Source organism: Anser cygnoides, chromosome 15 (genome assembly GCF_040182565.1).
Source record: "Anser cygnoides isolate HZ-2024a breed goose chromosome 15, Taihu_goose_T2T_genome, whole genome shotgun sequence".
NCBI classification, from domain to species: domain Eukaryota; kingdom Metazoa; phylum Chordata; class Aves; order Anseriformes; family Anatidae; genus Anser; species Anser cygnoides.
The window spans coordinates 9,420,877-9,441,119 of NC_089887.1; the positions used below are offsets into that span (position 1 = coordinate 9,420,877).

General features: G+C 41.0%; 1 protein-coding gene across 1 annotated transcript in view; it reads right to left on the reverse strand.

Moving 5' to 3' along the window:
• Positions 1-1,660: 1,660 nt before the first annotated feature.
• LOC106033457 (uncharacterized) overlaps positions 1,661-20,243 on the reverse strand; it is a 321,304-nt gene continuing 302,721 nt past the window's right edge. The window contains exons 9-12 of the mRNA XM_066977945.1: positions 7,024-7,185; positions 5,789-5,822; positions 2,292-2,419; positions 1,661-1,937 (exon numbers count right to left, since the gene is read on the reverse strand). Of these exons, the coding sequence (XP_066834046.1) occupies positions 2,352-2,419; positions 5,789-5,822; positions 7,024-7,185 (264 nt within the window). The 3' untranslated portion in view covers positions 1,661-1,937; positions 2,292-2,351. The remainder of the gene's footprint in view (positions 1,938-2,291; positions 2,420-5,788; positions 5,823-7,023; positions 7,186-20,243) is intronic.

Sequence of the window (20,243 nt, forward strand, 5' to 3'; positions counted from 1 at the left end):
CGATGGGGAGGGGGAGGAGCGGCCGAGAGGGGCGGGGGGCTGCCGGCGGGCGAGCCCCGGCCCTGCTTGAGGGGAAGGGGCCGGGGAGGAGCGGGGCGGAGCGGGCGGGAGGGCGGCGGGGTGGGGGCGCGGCGGCTGCCATCTTCTGAGGGACGGCGGCGGGGCGGCACCTGGCGGGCGGCGACGCCCGAGCGGGACGGGGACGGGGCTTCTGCCTCTGGCCCGGCGGCTTCTGCCCCTCGTCCCGGCCCTCCGCCGGTGTCTTTTTGTCTTGTAAACCCAACGAATGGTGGTCTGTGTAATTTCGCTTCCTTTCCGTGAAGCGAAGGGGTTGGTGAGAAGGGCGAGGTGCGACCCCCCTCAGGCCGGCCGCGGAGGCAGCGGCAGTGGGGTGGCGGTAATTAACTGCCCGCTGGCACAAAAACTGCACTGAATGGATTACTGCTGCTCCCTTCTCCTCCCGCACTGGTATTGGCTTTCTAATCTGAGAGATCTCATTATCTGATGATGGTAGTGAAGCAGGGACTTTTCCTAATCTGCCCGCACAGTGCCTCCTTCTGTAAGCCCAATTCTGCTTTACACACCAAATCCAAAGGTGAAAAATAATATCTTCTGATAAAGACAATTGCTTTTTTTTTTCTCTCTCTCAATGGCAGAAAAGTAAATTTTGCACAGACCGGTAGGATTTTGCTCGCATCGGAAGTAGTTCAGTTTCTAATCTGAAGAATAATGAGACAAGTATTAAGATTCAGAGGCATCCTGTGTTAAGGAAAAACTCCTCACAATCCAGTGAGGCTACAAATAGTTTCCCAGGCTGTATCTTTTGTTGCAGTGTTACGGAAGAGGATGAAGCATGTGGCAGGTTAGACTTAAGAAGCATTGCTCTAGCATTTGGCTTTACACAGTTGTGCACAGTTGGACAAAGACTTTCCAATGTTACAATTAATTTCTAATAATCTCATGATCAGACAGATGTATGACATTTAGGAATAAATAATCTATTGTTCTTAACACGTGGTTTTTGAGTCTCCAATGGGAAATTGCATCTTTAAAACAGACTGGCAAGGTATTGGTCTGTGCCTGGCAGTTCTGGGCCCTGGGGTCCTGTACCTGCCATTGGCACTGCTGGGTACTCACTCACTTCATGGTGCTCTGTCCTGGTGTGAAACCATTGATGCCAGTGCTGTTACTCCTCATTCACAGGGCAGCGAGATCTGAGTCAGGCCCAAATACAACACATGGTTTCCAAGAGGGTCGCAGTCAAGAGTATCTTTGACTTCATGGTATCTCTGAACGAAGAGGTCAAAACACGCTGTTAGTAACTTGCAGGTAAGACAGCACAAAAACCCGTGATCGTGTGAAGGCTGGCCATTGTCTGGCTCACCTCTGGTTCATGCTGTGGGACAGCGTCCATCTTTGCCATCTGTGGTGATGGCGAACTGCTCTTTATGGGCAGAGAGCCTGCGATAATGAATTTTGGCAGTGCCAGACTTCTGCACCAGTTGCACGCACATCAGATTTGCTGGCCACATGGCACAGCAAAGTGAATTGTCTGAACAAGAAAACTACGGAGATTCAAAGTATTCTCGAATACTTTTGATGGGACAGTCTACACAGCTTGGAATATTAATGGATACTTTTTATTCAAAATCATCAAATAACTGCATTATAAATGCACTTAAGCAAATTGCTGATAAATAGCAGACAGAAGTGCCTTCCATTTGGGATTAACAGGGTGTACCTTTTCAAAAGCAGCAAGAGGAGCTGAGGTCTTGGCATGGGGCTGCCCCATGCAGCCTTCCCTCGGGCCTGGAGAGGACAGGGGCTCAAAGAGCCACAACAGACAGACTTTGAACAGGCAGAACTTCAACAGAACCACCACAAGCTTTGAAGAGCTGTAGACGTTGAGGCCTGATTCTGTTCCTCTTCACCTCTCTCTGAAATGGGAGACACTCAAAATAATTCCACAAAAGTGCTAAAAAAGCAGAGTTCAACTATTTGGTGAGCACAGGTTCACAATAAGAAAAACGCCATGAACTTTGACACCTGAAGTACAAACTGTGCATGTTTCTGTGAGATGCTGTGTGCTGTGCAGGGGCACTGACTCTTCATTAAGCAGCAACAGGACATTTCTGTGTTTCCACTGCTGCTTCAAGATCTTCCCCAGAAGCATCACGTAACTAGTAGGATTTTTAACAGAAGCTCTTTTCCTCAGAGGGTTATAAATCTCCTTCCTGGTTACAGCCACTAGCAACACTACTCATTTCCATTTTTTTTCTCCACGCCCCTACCGTAGCTCTCCAGTGTGACGGCAGAGCTGATTCCTTCCTGTTAATCTTGGGCTGACAAGCTCACCGGTGAAGGTCACGATGTGTGACGATAAAACCACAGACAGCCAGGCACAGGGTGATGCTGCTCACTATAAAAGGAACACAGCAGTAGTTATGACCAAAGTTTGATCCATCTTTCCTTAAATTTTTAGGACCTACTGGAAAATTTCCTCAAGATTTTCAGGCAATTTTTATACAGAAAAATAGCTGTGGATTTTCCTAATTTCTGTATATAATTACTGTGGCTGATTAAGGCAGTTGTGAGTAGCTGTGCATGCTCAGTCTTGTGTGTGTGCTACTGAAAGCATGTCTGGAAAGGTTTGTCTCCAAACCACATTAATTTATAGGCCATAGAGTTCTGAGTCTTCAGTGTACGGATGGGAGCCCCAGCAGGCAACACTTCTGCACTGAGCAGGGAGGGGAGCAGGCTTCCTCTTCAACATCCTCCTCCTCTCCCCTGTATTTACAGATATTATGTAAAATAGGAGAATGCAGGAGGTACAGCATTCATTTTTAAAACCATACTATGACCAGTGACCGCTAACTGCTCATAACATCCTTCCTCTGTTTCCAAAGAAAACAGCCGAATAGAAGTAAATAGCAGCATAATTTAACTATTTTTTTCTCTGTGCTATAATGGTTCAAACTAGAATGTAAAAAAGGCAAGATGGAGATTCTTGAGAATTTGAAGATGGAAAATAAAATATCAACGCAACAAAAATGGGAAAATTAAACTTCACAAATCCTAAGACTAAACTCAAATCAGAAATGACAGAAAAGTTAAAAACATAAAATGGACTTATCCTGTGATCACATTCATGAATAATGGCAGCTCAAGTGAGCTATGCTGCATCAGAAAAGACTTAATCTGTCTACATGGAGCACATTTGTGAGAGTTACCACTGAAAATTTCTGATGTTGCTCATGTTCCATGAGACTATTAGTGTCTAGCACAAAGTACAAGAGGGAAAATAGATTTGATTTTTAATAGAAAAGTATTATCATGGTTGCACTTAGCAGTCAAAGAGGTGATGTTTTAAGCAAGGAAAACTAATGTGACCTGGCTTATTTGCCATAAAATCCTAACAGATAATTGGCTTAACTGTTTTTCACCGCTTCACAGTTGCGTAATAATTCAGCCTGGGTGTATGTGAGGGGACGTGGATATCAATCTGAGCTACCCAGAGTAACATAAATAAATAACCAGATGCTGTTCCAGTAACATTTTTACTCTAGATCTACCTATCCTGTTATTAAAATACACCCTTCTTCCTCCTTACAACATAAACAGAGTCTGAAATTGAATCATGTAAAAGGAAATAAATGAGGTTTAGAGCAGTGTTAATAAGCAATATCCTTTCCTCTACTTTGAGGAGCTTATGGTCCATCTGGTGAATGAACACTACCGGCTTATCTGAACTCCAACTCACAGGCTGACTCATAGATGGTTTAGAAGCACATTCTGTATTCAGCGAAAGACTAAGTTATTTCAGAGTGAAGATTTGCATTTTTCTTAAAAACAGACATGTCCCTGTTGCATCAAAATTTAGATTGCAGATATATTATCATGGTGAAGGGGGAAAAGGCATATCTGGAATGAACTGATTTTTCTGAGGACAAGTGTCTCTAATATACTCCATTATAAAACAAGATTTTTGAAGAATCTAGACTAGTTGGCAAACTTGTATATATCCCCAGGATTTCATAAAGTCTTAACACCTAGGAACAGAAAATATTCAAAATAAGCCGTGAGCATGAGCCATGTACTATAAGTAATCTGTAGTAACAGTAGAGGTATCTCCCGGAGATGAGGGCATCCTCCCCTCAAGTGGCAATTTCATTCCTCCCTTCCTACCCCGACTTCTGTCACTAGCAAGAAAAACATACCACCCCTATCATTTCAGTAAAGCACTGTGCGTATGGAGGAGAACCTTTTCCTCAAGAGGTTGGTGTTACTGGTCTATGCATCAAATCTGAAAGAGCAAAATAGGTTAAGGAGTTACTCTTTGAGAGGCTGATAGAAATTTCCACTTCTCAAGGTACAGTTCAGTGCCTGCACAGGAATACAAAACAAAACAACAACTGGCATATTGCAATACATTAAAAGTAGAGGAAATCTCTCTTGATTTTATTGAAACCACAGCACCATCATTACCTTATACTATATTCTCCAGTCATTTTATGGTTTACATCTACATTCTTGACCACTCAGGTAGATGCACCAGTCAATATTATTATATCTCTTCAAAGACGACCAAATCCTGAAGATTCATTTCTACGTGCTCATTTTACATCTAGCTCCTTGCCAAGTGAGTTACGAAGGCCATGTTCTCTTTTAGCACGCACTGCCAGAGCTAACGTCCATGGAGATGTCACCAGTGTGTGCAATGAACACCTCTGGGTCTGGTGGTCTTGTAAAGCCTGAGATTCCAGGAAGCTCTTAACCCGCTGTTGCTTTGTTTCACTACTTAACAATTTGGAAACACAAGTTCCAGTGTCACTACATATATGTAGAAATCACATTGTTAACAGCAACATCTTGTTCCAGTAACAATATCTTAAATTAGCAACATAAATCGTCCTTATTTTCATTTTTTTGGATCATTGCAGTCAGAGGGAAGAAAAGCAGGTATTTTCTATGTTTAATTTATATAAAATATGTAGTATATATGTGGAATATATATTATACGTCTTCCTTGTGAGAGACGTATTTATTTCAGGACCTTGGCATATGCTCCACTTCAGGAACGGAGGGAAAATGGAAGAATTACTCCCATCACCATCACACTAAATTGTCCCCTTTTCTGTATAATCCTTTAGCATATATAACCTTTTACTACCAGTGAGGGGAAATGTCATGTATATGTACTTTATATACAGCCTTCAGTGCTGTGACAGCTTTTTCCTTTCAGCCAGTGGTCCAGGATAATCACGAAAGGATTACCCATCTGTTCTTGCCATGTGGCATTCTGCCTCCAATAAGGAGATATTGCAGTTCACAGCTTCCTGCAGTTCTTTTTTCTGATGTTCTCTCATTAACTAAAAATTGTATTATTATCCTTCTGAGTTACTAACTTGGAAAGTCTGCAAGACTCATGAAGGTGACCTACTTTGGATTATCTAAGTTAGAATCAGCCATTGACTGTTGCAGACAGTACTTTGTTGTGCTGCAGAAGTGACTGGCTTTTTTTTTTTGGCTTGGTCTTTCAATCTGGATTTTGCCTTTTTTCTTTAAATTTTATTTTTGTCTTTCCACTTAATGCAAAAAGACAGGTGGTACCCAAAAAAGAAAATCAAAAGGAAGCAGAAGAAAAAGAGAACTTTGCATGAAGGGTGACACTGGAGATTGTGTTTGCATGATTAATCAGTTTTTCAAAACGCTGACAGATTTTGGGACATCTACTACAATGCCATGCCAATGCAATGTATGTGCAGACAAGATTTCTTCCACTACTCACCTGAAACACTTTCCATGTTTGAGACTGTCCTTTGCTGCAGAAAGAATAATTAGAAAATAAACTGTTTTTTTTTTTTAAAAAAAAAAAAGAAGATCCTAATACTGTCTCGTTTTGCCTAAAACTGAAAACTACAGTATTTTAAAGACAAAGTTTTATTCTTAAGCTTCTGGTATGGTATTAGTTTATTTGTCTCATATCTAATAAAATACTGCATCTGTTCTTCACAAACAGGACAGTGTTTTGGTACTTGATTTAATGCAACCTTTAATATCAGGAAGCGTTTTTTTACAATATATGTCACATCCAGTACTGGCAGCTGCAACAGCTCATTTGCATGCCACTGATGCACTCGTGTCCCCTGACCACACTGTGCAGTCCCACGGAAACCTGCATGCTAGGTGGAGGATGCTACTACATGCCCCTATCGGAGAGTGAAATCTTGCTAAACCTCTACACGAATTCTCCAAACTCTTGGATTGAGTTGCCCAGGAAAAACCAGCATTAAGAACATGCTACTTCCCTCTGGGAACAGAGGAACACAACAAGCAGACTCCACCTCCTGCTGCCACCCTTAACAGCTGAGTTAGCACGGTAGTTTCCATTGACCTCTGAAACTGCCCCGTGAACACCACAGATTTATCAAGGATATTATGAATCAAAGACATTTACACAACTTTAAATAAACAAGTTTGATATCATTACTTTCACTATATTTAGATAAGCATCAACAAAAGAGGATGCGAAAACTGGCTTGGCTGTAGTTTGGGTAGTACAAGAAGAGCAAGTATTCAGACAAGGTATTAGATGTGCCCCAAGAGAAATCTAGCCTTTGGTAGAGTAAGGTCAAACGTATGGTAAAGATGAGTGAGTCTTATGCTATGTGATTTCTCATTTTAATAGGTTCTGAATTGATAGAATAGGGCACATATTGTAAACACTTATTTTAAACATAAATCTGGGAAGATTTTTGTAAAGATGAGACCTCCTTTACCATCTTTGAGAATTACTTGTATTTTTAATGTTTCTAGCACTTACTTTTGTCTATGCCCCAGATCTCCATCACAAAGAAATAACCTCCATAAAGAGGAGCAGTAGATGTGAGATTCATTCAGAATCTAGAAAATATATTCTTGTAGGGAACAAGTCTACTTCTTTGCAAGACAGGAGGGCATGTTCTTGAAGCCTTTCGGAGACTAAGGAGCCAGAGGAAAATACTCATGAGCTAGCTAACTTACAGCAGTTTTGTAGTAGAAGACATCAGGAGGATCTTTAAATAATCTTCCACATCTGTATGGTTTTGGCTTCGTGATGCTTTCTGCTTTGAAGAACTTCAGGACTGGGAGGAGGAAGAGCTGGTAAACCAACATATCCACATCAGCAGCATTGTCCAGAACATACTGGAAAATATGAGAGAACATACTCTGAAAATCCTGTGATTTTCAGAGCCATGCCACTGACCACTTCTATGCTTACGTAGTGACCACTTGCACACACACATAATCAGAGGCTTGTTTGCTGGTTTCCGTGCCTGCAGCTACGCAAGTCATGTACATACAGAGATGGCCAAGTTGTGCCACATTATAGCACCTACTGTTGTAACCCACTTTAAGGAGAAGGTGTGGTTTGGTGCCCATCATCGTGGCTCTGTCAGTTGTGAAAACTGGTGTTTATCTCACGTAGGAGCACCGCAGCTGCAATGACTCTTCAGCAAGGGCTGCTCACTGAAGGTGGTGGCTTGCTCTGTCTCTGGTCTCACCGAGGAAGATTATACATGAGGTACTAAATCCTGCTGCTTCTACTTCCTTTAGGTCTGCCTGATGAGAGAACTTTTATCTGCAGTTCTACCTTTTGGACAGTGCTAGTTCCTGCCATGACAACTCAGTGCTGAAATTACAGGTTCCTTCCACCCATTTTAAGTTTTGATTATGGCCCATGCCTGACAACTTGTTTGCCTGGAGAACAATCTGCTCTGGGAGGCCAGGAAGTGTTTGTCACGAAGGAGAATTCTTCTAGTAGTGGCATGATGTGCAGGAGACATCCACTCTTTTGTGTAATAATTCATAATGCATTCCCCCATTACTCACCACAGGTGTGTAATGCATGTCCTATATCACAGAATTACTTAAATATGTAAATATTTACATGTGCAAAATTTAGACATGCACATGCACAGGCATTTTTGAATAGACAAATACATGCTGTGAATAAACACCTTGGCTCACAGAATAGAGATCAGGGGATAGAATTTAATTTGTAATATTTTCCCCCAGGAGTAACATTAATAAGTGCTACCTCTCTTGGAAAGGCAGAGAAGATTTGGAGAAGAACTAAGTATTATTCAGTGAAAGGGAAAATAAGTAAGTAGGCCCTACAGTGATTACACTGTGCTCATAAAACAAGTCAAACATACTCTTGTTGTCTCTAAGTCTTTGACACTACATTACAGTATAAAATATTCAGGAAGTTCATGTAACAAGTTACTTGCATATAATGTGCAAGCCACCTTTAAGATCAAACAAAATGTTCAGTTATGGTGAAGTTTACTTCTGATTAATTGTAAACCAGGGAATAAATGTTGACAACACATAAGTGGTCTAATTCAACACAATCCAAATACTGTCAGGTGACTAATACAATAAAAGGCGCTCTTTTGCCCTAGAATAGATTCTAATATCCGATTTCATGTAATAGTGGGACATGCTTTTCCTGATAATCAGTGAAAGCAAAGTTTTTGATTAGGTTTTCTTTTCTTGAAGAACTATTACAGTAAAATATTTTAGCTCTTTTATGACCCAAATAAGCATCCAGAAATTCTTATAAATTCAAAGAATTAAGTTTCAGCCCAGAAAAGCACTTAATGACATGTGATCCCATTGAATTTGGTGGCATATGCAAGGGTGCCAAACAAAGCATGTACTTCCATGCTTTGCTGAATTGACGCCTTACAGAACAATGCTATGTAAATCAGTTTAAAATATTCAGAAAATGAACCTAGTTTCAAATTGAATGTTGCCACTGACCAACAGTGATTTCTTAGGATTTTTTTGAGGTATTTGTATAGGGTTTTGAAATTCTGGTCCTACCTGAAGATTCAGCAGCATTTTTCATGTTGCTGTTTGCTAGGAAGTGTGAGGGCTTTTATTCCAGAAAATTCACGTGAAACAACGTTGTCTCTGAATGAACTTTGACTGTGGGAAGTTCATTCTAGGAAAATGCCCTGCTCACCAAAAGCTTATCCAACGTGTCTGAGGAGAAATGCATTTCTCCTCCATTGCAGACCTACCTAAAAAATCCTTAGAGGAGCAAAACAGAGAGGGGAAGTCAGCATCCCTGTTCCTCTTTGCTTAGTTGTGTCTTGTTAAGCCTTTGCTTAGGAGAGAGGAGCTTTTGTAACTCATGTGGCTACCAGTAAACATCTTCACGTTTCACCAGGGAGGTGTTTCTGTACCCAGTTCTGTGGTGATGTCCAGACTGAGCTTGTTTGGGCCATAACCGGATCATTCTGAGAGTACTGGAAGTGGTCTGATTTCTGTGCAGGCTGGTATGCAGCACGGTCGTGATCCCTGTTGCTGCACCAGGAAGCAGCTCTTAACACAGATTTTATGCATGCATGTGCAAGCCTGTTTTAATATACAGCCCTAAATTTAATTTGTAAAGCTATTGCTAAAACATTGTTGTAAATACACTCATAAAGAGTAGATTGCAGTTGACTGGTAGCATAGGTTGATTGCATTTCCTAGCCTTAATTCCTTCACCTCACTGTGCACACACCTTCCATCATCACAATTAACTGTTTGCAATCACAGAGGGAATGCTGAACGTGTAGCTGGAGCCTGACCCTGTCTCTCAGGAAGGAGCCTCTTCAAGTCACTGGACAAGGGCTGGGGAGAAATCTGACTTTTTCACCATTTTTAGTACATAACTTTTCTGTGATTAAACAAAGAGATTTGTTTAATGTGCTGTGAAATTGACTTTTTTTTAAGCATTAAAATATAACTTAAACTGTGCTATTTGTTAATGATCATTTAATATTTATAAAATGTATTTAAGTGAATCAGGTAATTTGCTTGTTAGTCAGCAGATAGGCTAGTTTCTTCTCAATCAGTTTTACATGGGTAAATCTCACACTTCTATTACCTCTTCAACCCCATACCACCAGATTTACACAGCTGTGGAAGAGACTCTGATCTAACCATATACAATACTGAAACACCTCCAATGGCCACAACCTTGCCTGAAACTGAACCCACTATTTGATAGCTCAATTTCCTAGATAAACTACAGTGAAATGGATTATCATCTCTGACTCGGATTTACCTGAGCACAGATGGAAAATGCAAATGGGATCTAACTTTTTTTTTTTTTTTTTTTAAAGTCCCACGTTAGGAAGGAGGCAGCGTTACGCATTTCATCATTAGTCTCTCCTCTGTGCTGCACACAGTGAAAAGCTCTGCCAATTTTCTGACCAAATTCTCTTAGAGCCTCGTGCTCTGCAGAAATCTGTCTTAGGTTAATCTATATTAGGAGTAAAATTCAAGTTGACTCTGCGCTCATATGAAAAATGCGGTTAAAAAGCTCTAGCAGATACATTCGTTTTCACTTTTCTTTGTTCCCTGCAGTTGTGGTCTCTCATGAGATTTCTTGCAGAGTGGTTAAGTGATCTATACTGAGGTTTCAAAAGCAAAGATAATAGGAGCTCTATTCATGGGTTAAACACTTAGCTGCTTTAATACGAGATGTGTAGGAGCAGCCCCTAATGACATTCAAATCTTGTTATTGCTGTGCTTCAGTGTAGGATGTACTTGGTTTTGTGGCTGCAAGAAGCAATTGTCAGAGATGACTGTAAATCCTGAACAGCAAATAAATCCTGCAGCATGTAGAGATGATGCCTGATTCTGCTCTTCCAGCAGCATGCATCTTTGGACTCTGTTGTTCTTGCTCCTGACTTACACCCGCACAAGGAGATTGCAGGATTGTACCATAGCTACAATCATGTCTGACTCTAGGGTCGTCAGCTCTCAACCTTGTATCACTGGGCCACTTCTAACCCCGATCCTTTGCAAGACTCCTGCCTATTCAATGTCCTGCCTTGTGAGCACTGCTCTGAAAGTACTGTTGTGGCAAGCTCTGAGCCTTCAATACTTCTGGGTTTCACATTCAACTTTTCTTATGCCCACAATGGCTCACCAGCACCCTCTTCCCTCTCCCTACTCTATTCTAGCAGATTTACTAATATAGCAGAGAAAAGCCATGTTTTCCTCCAAAGCAGCACAGATTCTAGCTGAGTACACATTAATGCTCTCTGTGCCTCTAAAACCCTATGAACCATCTTTGCCACAAGGAAAAGTTGTAATATACATAGATTCAGAGACATAACACAACAGGCTTGGTTTTATTCATTAATCCATCAAAGACTTTAAGTACAAATATTAGAACCCCAGGCAAAATGTCAAGAAGGAGCTGCTTGAAAGCCAGGCTCATATTCATAACACAAAAGCCAGCTAGATTAATGGATTAAGGGGGCTATTGATATTAGCTCAATTTGTTTCACACACAGAGTAAGAGATTATGGAATAAAAGACAAGATGAAGAATCACTGGTTGATTAAATAGTATTGTAAAGATTATTATTCCTAATTAAGGCCAAAGTTAAAGGTGCACAAGTGAATCTGGTGTCCAAATGCCACCGACTTTCAAGGGATGTTGAACGCATTTAACCAACGTAAGTCTCTTTGAAGATGGCTGTGTAACCTTTGCAGTTTAAGCAATGCCAACTTGGTATATAGAATAGAAACGTGAGCACTTGTTAGCAACAGAAAGTAATTGTACTGCTTTAAATGGCAAAATAACCTGCTGAATGACCACAGACAGTTTTTCCGTTTGTGTGGTGTTGTACCAAGTGTTTTAAGTGTCAGAATAACCTTCAGAAAGGTTACACCACCCAAATGGGCTTGCTTAAGCAGCCTCAGCTGCTACCTGATTTGATGGTGACAAAATAAACCATTCTAGCATACGAGGTCAGAAATGCAAATAACATGTTCCAAGGAGAGAAGCACAAGATCCATAGGATCCTTGCAGATCAAATAGGTGATATGTGTAATACTGCATTTCCATTAAACTTGACATTCTTCTTTCATGTTTTCTTTATCATCACTAGCATGGATTATGAATTAATCTTTTCGGCATGCATGTTATTATTAATAAAATCTCACTAAAAATTAAGTGTGATAAAACTACACATCATATGGATCTTAAGTTTGGCATGAATCACTCACCACCATCGCCTTAGGACCAGGTCCTTAATTCATTTTTGCTGTGGGTAGCATAATCAGAACAACAGTTTCAAGTGCTTCTTCCCATCTTTCTCCCACTTAATATTTTCAAATTCAGTGTGTTTGTTCAAGTAGCAAAGTCATCTCCTTACAAACAATAGATAAGGATTCATTTGGAAACTTTCATTTATTAAAAATGCCTTTAAATAATCCTGTATACTTACTTTTTATTACTGCATGACTGAGATGAAATCACCAGGTTTATCATAGGCTAGGAGCATGCACAGTATAAATTAATGTTATTCAGCTGATGCTAGGTAAGTTGCAAGGCGCAAGGAAAAGTTACGCTGGACTAAACTCAGGTGTAAACTCCCATTATTACAACTACAATTCACACAGGGTTAACAGGGTCTCCTGGTTTTGTTTAGGGTATTTAATCAAAGGCTAACACTAAACTGAGAAAGTCATCGTGGACAGAGAGCGTATGACCAATAAAGCATTCATATGCAGACGCCCTCCCTCTGCAGATACAGCCAGGGGCACTGGCTGCTGCCTGGGGACCAGGCCGGAGGCACGCACCATCTCCCCATCCAGCTCTTCGTGGGAGAGCCTGTCAATGCCAGCCACTTGTCACCGCTCCCCAGTGGAGATACCTCCACTGAATACATTTACAGGAACACTCCTACTGCTCTGCAGGCAAATTTGTCTGTGATAGCTCAGGCTATCCATTTAAAAACTGTTTAAACTTACTCGGTTGACTCTGTCAGAAGCCTATTAGGCAGCACTTTCACAAACTACTCTCCATCAGAGCAGTAGTAAAGAGCATTTGAGGATGGTGACCTTGTCCTCTGACACAGCTGGATCAGGAAGGAAGTGGAGAAGAGTGAAAAGAGCAACTCCTCCCTGGGTTTCTAAGTAATTGTGCAAAAGGGTGAAAAAAGCATTTAGTCGTACGACAGAGAAATGAAACCCAGTAACTTGAATGGGCAGGAATCCTTGTAGCTCAGCACATTAATCCAAAAGAGGATACAAATGGCTATCTGTGAAACATCATCGACCAAACACAGTACCTCAGCCTTGACAACAAAAACACAATATTATGGCAAGTATCAAAACCCTTTGGAAGAAATAGCTCTTTATTGAGTCTCAGGAAATACACCCACCTGCTACTGCGTTGGTCTTTCAGAGCAGTCTCCAAGTCTAGCTTCCTTTACCATTAACACAAGATGTTGTTTACACCATTTCAGCTGCATGTCAGAATTGTAACTTACTGTCAGATAACTTCGGCACAAGTGCTTTCAGCAGCAGTGAAAATTTAAACTGACATGCAATATCATGGAAGTGCCATAGACAATTAGAGAAGAGAACAGCATAATGTATTTGTACTCAGTATATATTTATATGCTTTGAAAACATTTCAAGTTGACAAAAACAGCTGTGGACATCTCAAAATGTTGGTTTTGTTTGTTTTAATGGATTAATAATTCAGCTGATTGAATTTTGAAATGTTTCAGAGGATATAAAAAAGGTGAGAAAACAAAAAGGAAAGGTAGACTGTCCCTTGTGGGACAACCCAAGACAGTGGAGACACACTTAGATTACGAAATGCTGGGCTCAGGTGAGCTGCTCCAGCTACTGAAGACAACTGTAGGCAGCGATGAAACCAAGACCCTATGTAGGCACAGACCTCACCTGGGACTGACCTACCTCTGTGAGATGTGCCCATGGCTTCATCAGAAAGAAGGAAAATAAAAGATAATTTTCATTTGCTAAACAGTGTTAGATATTAGCAAGAAAAGTAATAATGAAGGTAAATCTAAAGTCAACTCTCTTGTTTGTTGTATACAGTTGGACCACTCTCTGAATAGTACTGCATGTGCCACATGCCAATGAGCTGTCTCTGAGGCCCGATTAAACTCACTTTTTCTTCCCCACCATCACCAGATGACTGGGCAAAAGACTGGGTTTTAATTCCTTCTGCTTCTACCAACAAAGAAGCCATACTGAGTCAGTCCCTGCATCTGGGAAGCGATGTGCTAACAGCGAATAAAGCAAAGCAAATTACTTCCCGACTGATGCAGGGAGGCACCCAGGAGGGTAGAACAATAAAAACTTTATCCTTGGCCTGTTCCTGAGTTGGTGCAGATTTATGCTGCCTCTTGCCAAAAGCCAGCGGGTAAACTCTTCATCTCAGTCCTAAATGCAGTATGGAGTAAGGTCAGAGAGGGTAACATGACCTAACCTATCTGACTGCATGGCCTGTAATGCACGAAGATGAATTCAAATACCTATTAAACACCTTGGACAAAATATTAGTAAATATGTTAATGGCCTTCAAATACATGCAGGACTGTCACAAAGATGTCAATAAATTGTTCTCTGAATCCAAATAAAGGACAACAAAACAGGAAAAAAACATGTAGAAAGCCATTAAGACAACGTTCTAAGCAGTGGTAAGGTTGTCTGGGGAGGTTGTGAAGCCTCCATACAAACAGGTTAGACGAATAATCTGTCAGGAATGGCACAAGCATTGCTGATTTTCCCTGAGGGCAAGAGGAAACTTCAGGATCCCTTCCCACACAATATTCTGCGATTCTACAAACTCACAGGTGGGTGAGTGGAAGGGAGAAGAGCCCCTGCCAATTCCACATGCAGACGAACCCGATGGTTCCTTCCTGCACATCCTAGGATGCTGGAAGAACATCCACAGCAATGTGGATTAACAAAGGGTATGGTTTTACTGCAAGGGTATAAAGGAGCAATTGCAATAAGAAGGTCCAAGTCACGGCTAAAGAAACATTTGCAGAGAGCAGCACTAATTATTCGCCAGTCCAGCGGGCAGCGGCAGCACAGGAGGCTGCACTACCGATGGAGCTGCACCGTAGGTCTCTGTAAGCAACTCCTTTGAGTAGGTCATTTAGGGAACTAGTTCAGCCTTTAATTGGCAGAGATCTCCCTTCGCCTGACAACTGTTACTGTGCACGTAGACACCTCACTGTGCAGCACACGTTGCACGCGCTGCCACTGCTTCTGGACCAAGGCTGCTAATTCCCTTTGCAACTCATGGTGATCACAACCATTAAAACAAACAACTAAATACAGCTTTGGCAGCCAAATTTCAGCTCAGTGCTGTCAGAACTTCAATTATCGTGGTTGGGCTGTAATTCTCAGGCTGGTAAAACCTCAATTGTCATGTCTGGAGTTTCTTTCATGTTTATTCTAAATGCATGAGTTTGATTTGTGTAGAATGCAGTGAATGGCAGTGGCTCGGGGATTTGGCAAAGAGCTTTACATATTTCACCAAAATCCTATTTGGCCTAGAGGTGCATTACAATTCTAGATAAAGAATGTGCTTTTTATACAGAAGTAATTTGTAACAGACTATTTTCCAAAACAATTCTGTGTAAAAGATGAACCAAGACAAAAGCCAAATGATCTTTGCCTCCCCGTCATGGGAACTAATTCAGAAAACATATGGAATTAAAGGAGTCTGATCTGACCCATTTGTACAAAATGTATTGTGAGTGAAGGAAGGGGAAGGGCGCAATTCTACTACCATTAATTCTGGGCAGAAGGCCTAGAGGTGAAGCACATTACGTGTCCTTTCAGTAATCCTTTGGGCTGTCTAGGATCCTTACGTGGTATCAGGGAGCAGAAACAGTTGTGTAAATCATATCTAGTAACACACCCAATTACAGTAAGAGCTCTTTGATGAGCAACAGGAGCAGGCTGCTGAAATGTGCTTCCTATCTGTAAGACGGACAATCTGGATTATTCAGAGACACATGACCATTTGGAGAAGTCTGAGAAGAATCCGATAAGGACCTATTTTCTAGAACAAAAACTAAATTTGTATGCTTTTGGAGACATAACATTTTGACCTCTATTTACACATGGCTGCACATATATGCAAAGCAAATACATTATGTGTGAGGTTATGGTTTTACATTCAAATTTGGTAAATGCATATTATATAAGTTAACATTTACACATTGGCACCAGTTTACAAGTCATTATGTGGCAAAGAAAGAAGTTTGGGAATATTTGTCATGGCACAGGGAAGGTTTCTGGTGTTAAATAAGGCAGATACAGATTATATGTCAGTAATGTTTTCAACTTAAGGCTGAGAAACTACAAGCTCTGAAGAAGCCAAGGAAGAAATATAGTATTTGGTTGTGTTTACTGTAAAATGAAAGGCTATTTTATCTCAATCAAATAAAACAAAATAAAACAACAAGTGGACTGCAAGTCTGATACTGAAATAAATCCATTTTAGTCTCATGTAATTGCTTATTTGATTCTCAAATATGACATGAAGTTAGAAAACAAATTGATATTCTGTCACTTCTGTTTCAGTAAACTTAACTCAAATAGGTTGCCCTTTAGGTGCACGTTGGATGGAACAGTACTTGATCTTCATCCCAAGGAAATCAGTGTATTAAATTAGTTTGAAAAATTATTATCCAAACCATGACACTTTTTCAGACACTGTTTCAACTGCATACTAAAAAGACCAAAATTTCCCCTGAGAACCAGCACAAGCACACGAAGATGAAGCACTGTAGTATATCCTCCCTCTGCAAGAAAATGTATCAGCAGTAAAGGTGCTATATAAGCTCACACAAATACAGTGGAGACAAACTGCAGAAGACTTGTGGGCCTGGACCACCTTCCTCCTCCCTCCCTCTCCCCAGCCAAAATAAAGACAATTTTATGTAACTTTGATATGCCTCATGTATTTAAAGAGTAAGAAGGCATACAGACTCTATACTGTCTTAGTTATCGTCAGAATACTACAATCGGCACTAGAATCCACCATCCACAGATGATGCTAAGAAACTGAAGTGGTTTTTGTTGTTGTTTTATGTTATATATAAATGTACATATATTTTTATATTATATACACTTATAATTTAAAGAGATATATAGATGTTTCCTTCTCTACATATATATATACACACACACACACATATATATATATATATATATATAAATAAAAGATTGCTCCCAGTTCAGACAAAATACAGAGGCTGGGTTCTTCAACGTGGCAGACAAGGTCAGCAGGGCAGGCTGCCTGACACTGCAGCTGCACACCTCATGCAGAAGTTCGCATCAGTGAACCTGCAGAACGTCTCACTGAGCAAGTGAAGATTATCACTTTAGGGATAGAATCACAGGATCGTCTAGGTCGGAAATAATCTGTATCATCTGTAATTTTAAGGTAAAATCAATGCAAGCTTAGGAAAAAAAATCCCCCTTAAAAGCCCAAGAAAATAGGAAATTTCTGGAAATAGGAAAAGGGTTGTTTTAGACATATTACCATTGTTAGTGGTATGCTCTACTTTAATTATAAAGAATTTCAGATTAGTTCATATGCATAATGTTACACCTATTAAATTCAGTGCTACAGAAATAGATATCAATGAAGAGATGACGAAAGGAGTGGCACTAAGTACAGACATGCACAGTCACCAGTTCCTAGAACTGAGAAGAGCCACTGGAAACGTCTACAACAACCCAATGGCACCTTTTCAAGGATTCCGTTAATGCATATTCTTACCCTGTGTACAATAACAACCTCGAAAACATTTTAGATTTGATGTAATACATCCTATTTCCCTTGCTATTGTACTCTTGACCTTTAGATAATGAATACTGCTGGTTTTCCTGGCTTTCCCAGACATGTCTCGAGGAGGATCTGTGCATAGCATCCAAAAGACCCCCCCTTTCATCCTTACATCATCTTTGAATAATAAGCGTGATTGCGAGTTCTTTGCTTACAGGATCATTGCATTCCGATTTTATCATGATTCCACATTTTCTGGGATGTGTTCTGCACTCTTCTGTCATGTTTGCCTCCAAATAAACGTAGCACATTATATAGAGAACAAAGGGATGCTTTTCCAGGCAAAAAAAATCTCCTGGTCTCCAGACCAGGAGACTGACAGAAAGCACTCCAAGAAGTACATAAGTATGTGAAGTAACACAATTCAGTTATGACTTCTCTTTTTTGCTTTGCTGAGTGGGATGTCATGCCAGCAGTACAAATGAGTGCTATCTCCTGACCCAGTTCTTGCTGCTGAGGTCAGCACGGCTGCAGAGGAGCGTAACGCAAGGAGATGTGGCTGAAGACACAATAGCTCCACCTGACCCAATGACTGTTGAGGCTCCTATGTATTTTCATTACACACCTTCATTTTTCAGCTGCTAGTAAGTCATTGTCACACCACAGGCTGAACCCCCTCAGCCTTGTAAGCGCTAATGAACATAAAGCTGGACTTCATACCAGAGATACGTCCAGGCTTCCAGCTGAAGCCTAACATTGATCAGTCAAGGGTACAAAACACGGGGAGCAGAAGGCTGTTACTGTAGTGAGCTCCACAAAAAAAAAAAAAAAATCAATGTGTGTTTGAAATGGGAGTCAATCTATTGCAGCTGGCAGATTGCGATGAGACCATGTATTCTCGTTACAGCCCTATCTGCAGGAATTGGGGGCAATTTAGTAAGCTAACGGGGAGGGGGAAAACATCAGAGCACTCAGCAATATGTTACAATAATGTCTAGAGGAAATGAAGCACAGACATCAATGTCCATATTGTGAATATGCTACGCTCTTGGCCTCAAAAGTGTTTCTTTTTAGATATACTATGAGAGTTTTTTAATGTAAACTTTAGCAACATTCTCAGTTAAAAAGCATGTATTAAGCAGAGAATAATCTCCAGCTTTTACTTCATCTGGTGGAACTTAAATGGAGTGAACCCAAGGAAACTGCAAAGAAGGTAAAAGCAGTCATCATACTTGGTGTCTTCCCCAACTATTTCATCCTTCTAAAAATTCAGAAACCATTGATCAGCATAGTTGCTATCTCAGAAAAAAAAAAAACAAGCAGCAAAATGGGAATAGCCTTTGCTGGCCCCTTCTGAAACAATGCATAAGAACAGTATCTCTCATATACATACAGTAGCTATACATAGATAGGAAAACATATTACCATAAAAGAGTCAAAGTGAAATGAGACTTAACTTAAAAGCAGATTTAATATTCTTGACAGAGCTTACTATTGATCTGTTGTTTGTTTTGTTTTTTAAGCTAAATAAAACTCTAGTACAAAGCACAGCGTGTCTCAGGAGAGCATTACTTCATGCTGTCCTTTAAAGCATGATGTCTTTCCAGTACTGAACAGGATTATCCAGCAGGTGAAAATGTATTTCACCCACCTGCAGATGAGGGGCACTCTTGGTGGTTTCACACCAGGCAGTGAAGCCCACAGCACCAATTCTTTCCAGTTAGTGCCCAGTAAGGTAAGATGGAGGTTAGTTAGATCATCTATAACAGGATATAAAGTCAGACTAAAGAGAAAAAGAGAATATAAACACCGGAAATTATACAAAAGATTAAAATGGTTGCTATTATGGTGAGACAGCTTTTTGTTTTAGGCAGAAATTGAAGATGACCATGTGTCACATCTGCACAGCCCAGTCTCGCTACCAGCTACCCGGGCTAGTTATCACACGCATGGTGTGCGTGCCCGCCCGCACCGTACAGTATGACGACAGTAGCCTTAGTCCCAGAACAACCCTGTCACACCGGTGCAGTAATTTGTGTGTGGCAGTCTCAAAGGAAACCGAGTTTCAGTGGGATGTGGCTACCCAGCTCACTTCGGCTTCTGCCATAATCCCGGTCCCCAGGGTTTTTCTCCGCCTGTCTCAGCTGTCCTCCAGCATTCTCCACACTTGTCTCAAACACAAGCCCTTCCCTCCCAGCCCAATTAGCTTTGGCTCTCACCGCAGCATCAGTCAACCCGCTATGGCCAGATCAACAGTAGCCTCTTTCATCTCACAATTACAGCAAGGCTTATTGTGTTAATGCCGTCTGCTTCAGCCTCTGAAATATGCTTCTGTAGGTCATTTGTGCCAGAAAAATTAACTAGAGAAATATCTGTCAGACGTAGATACTAATGGGGCATAAAGGTGCCAAAAATGCAAAGAGCTAGTAACAGCTCCAAATATTGAACACAGCAGTCACGTCACCTGTAATTCCCAAGGGCTGATTGCAGGCCTGGCAGCTGTGCTGCTGCCCTCACAGCCTTCAGCTTCCAAGTTCCCATCCTAACCCAGCCCAGAGACTCCATCCGGCAGCCCAGGGACAAATACAGGATCAGTTACCCGTACCTGCTCTCGGACA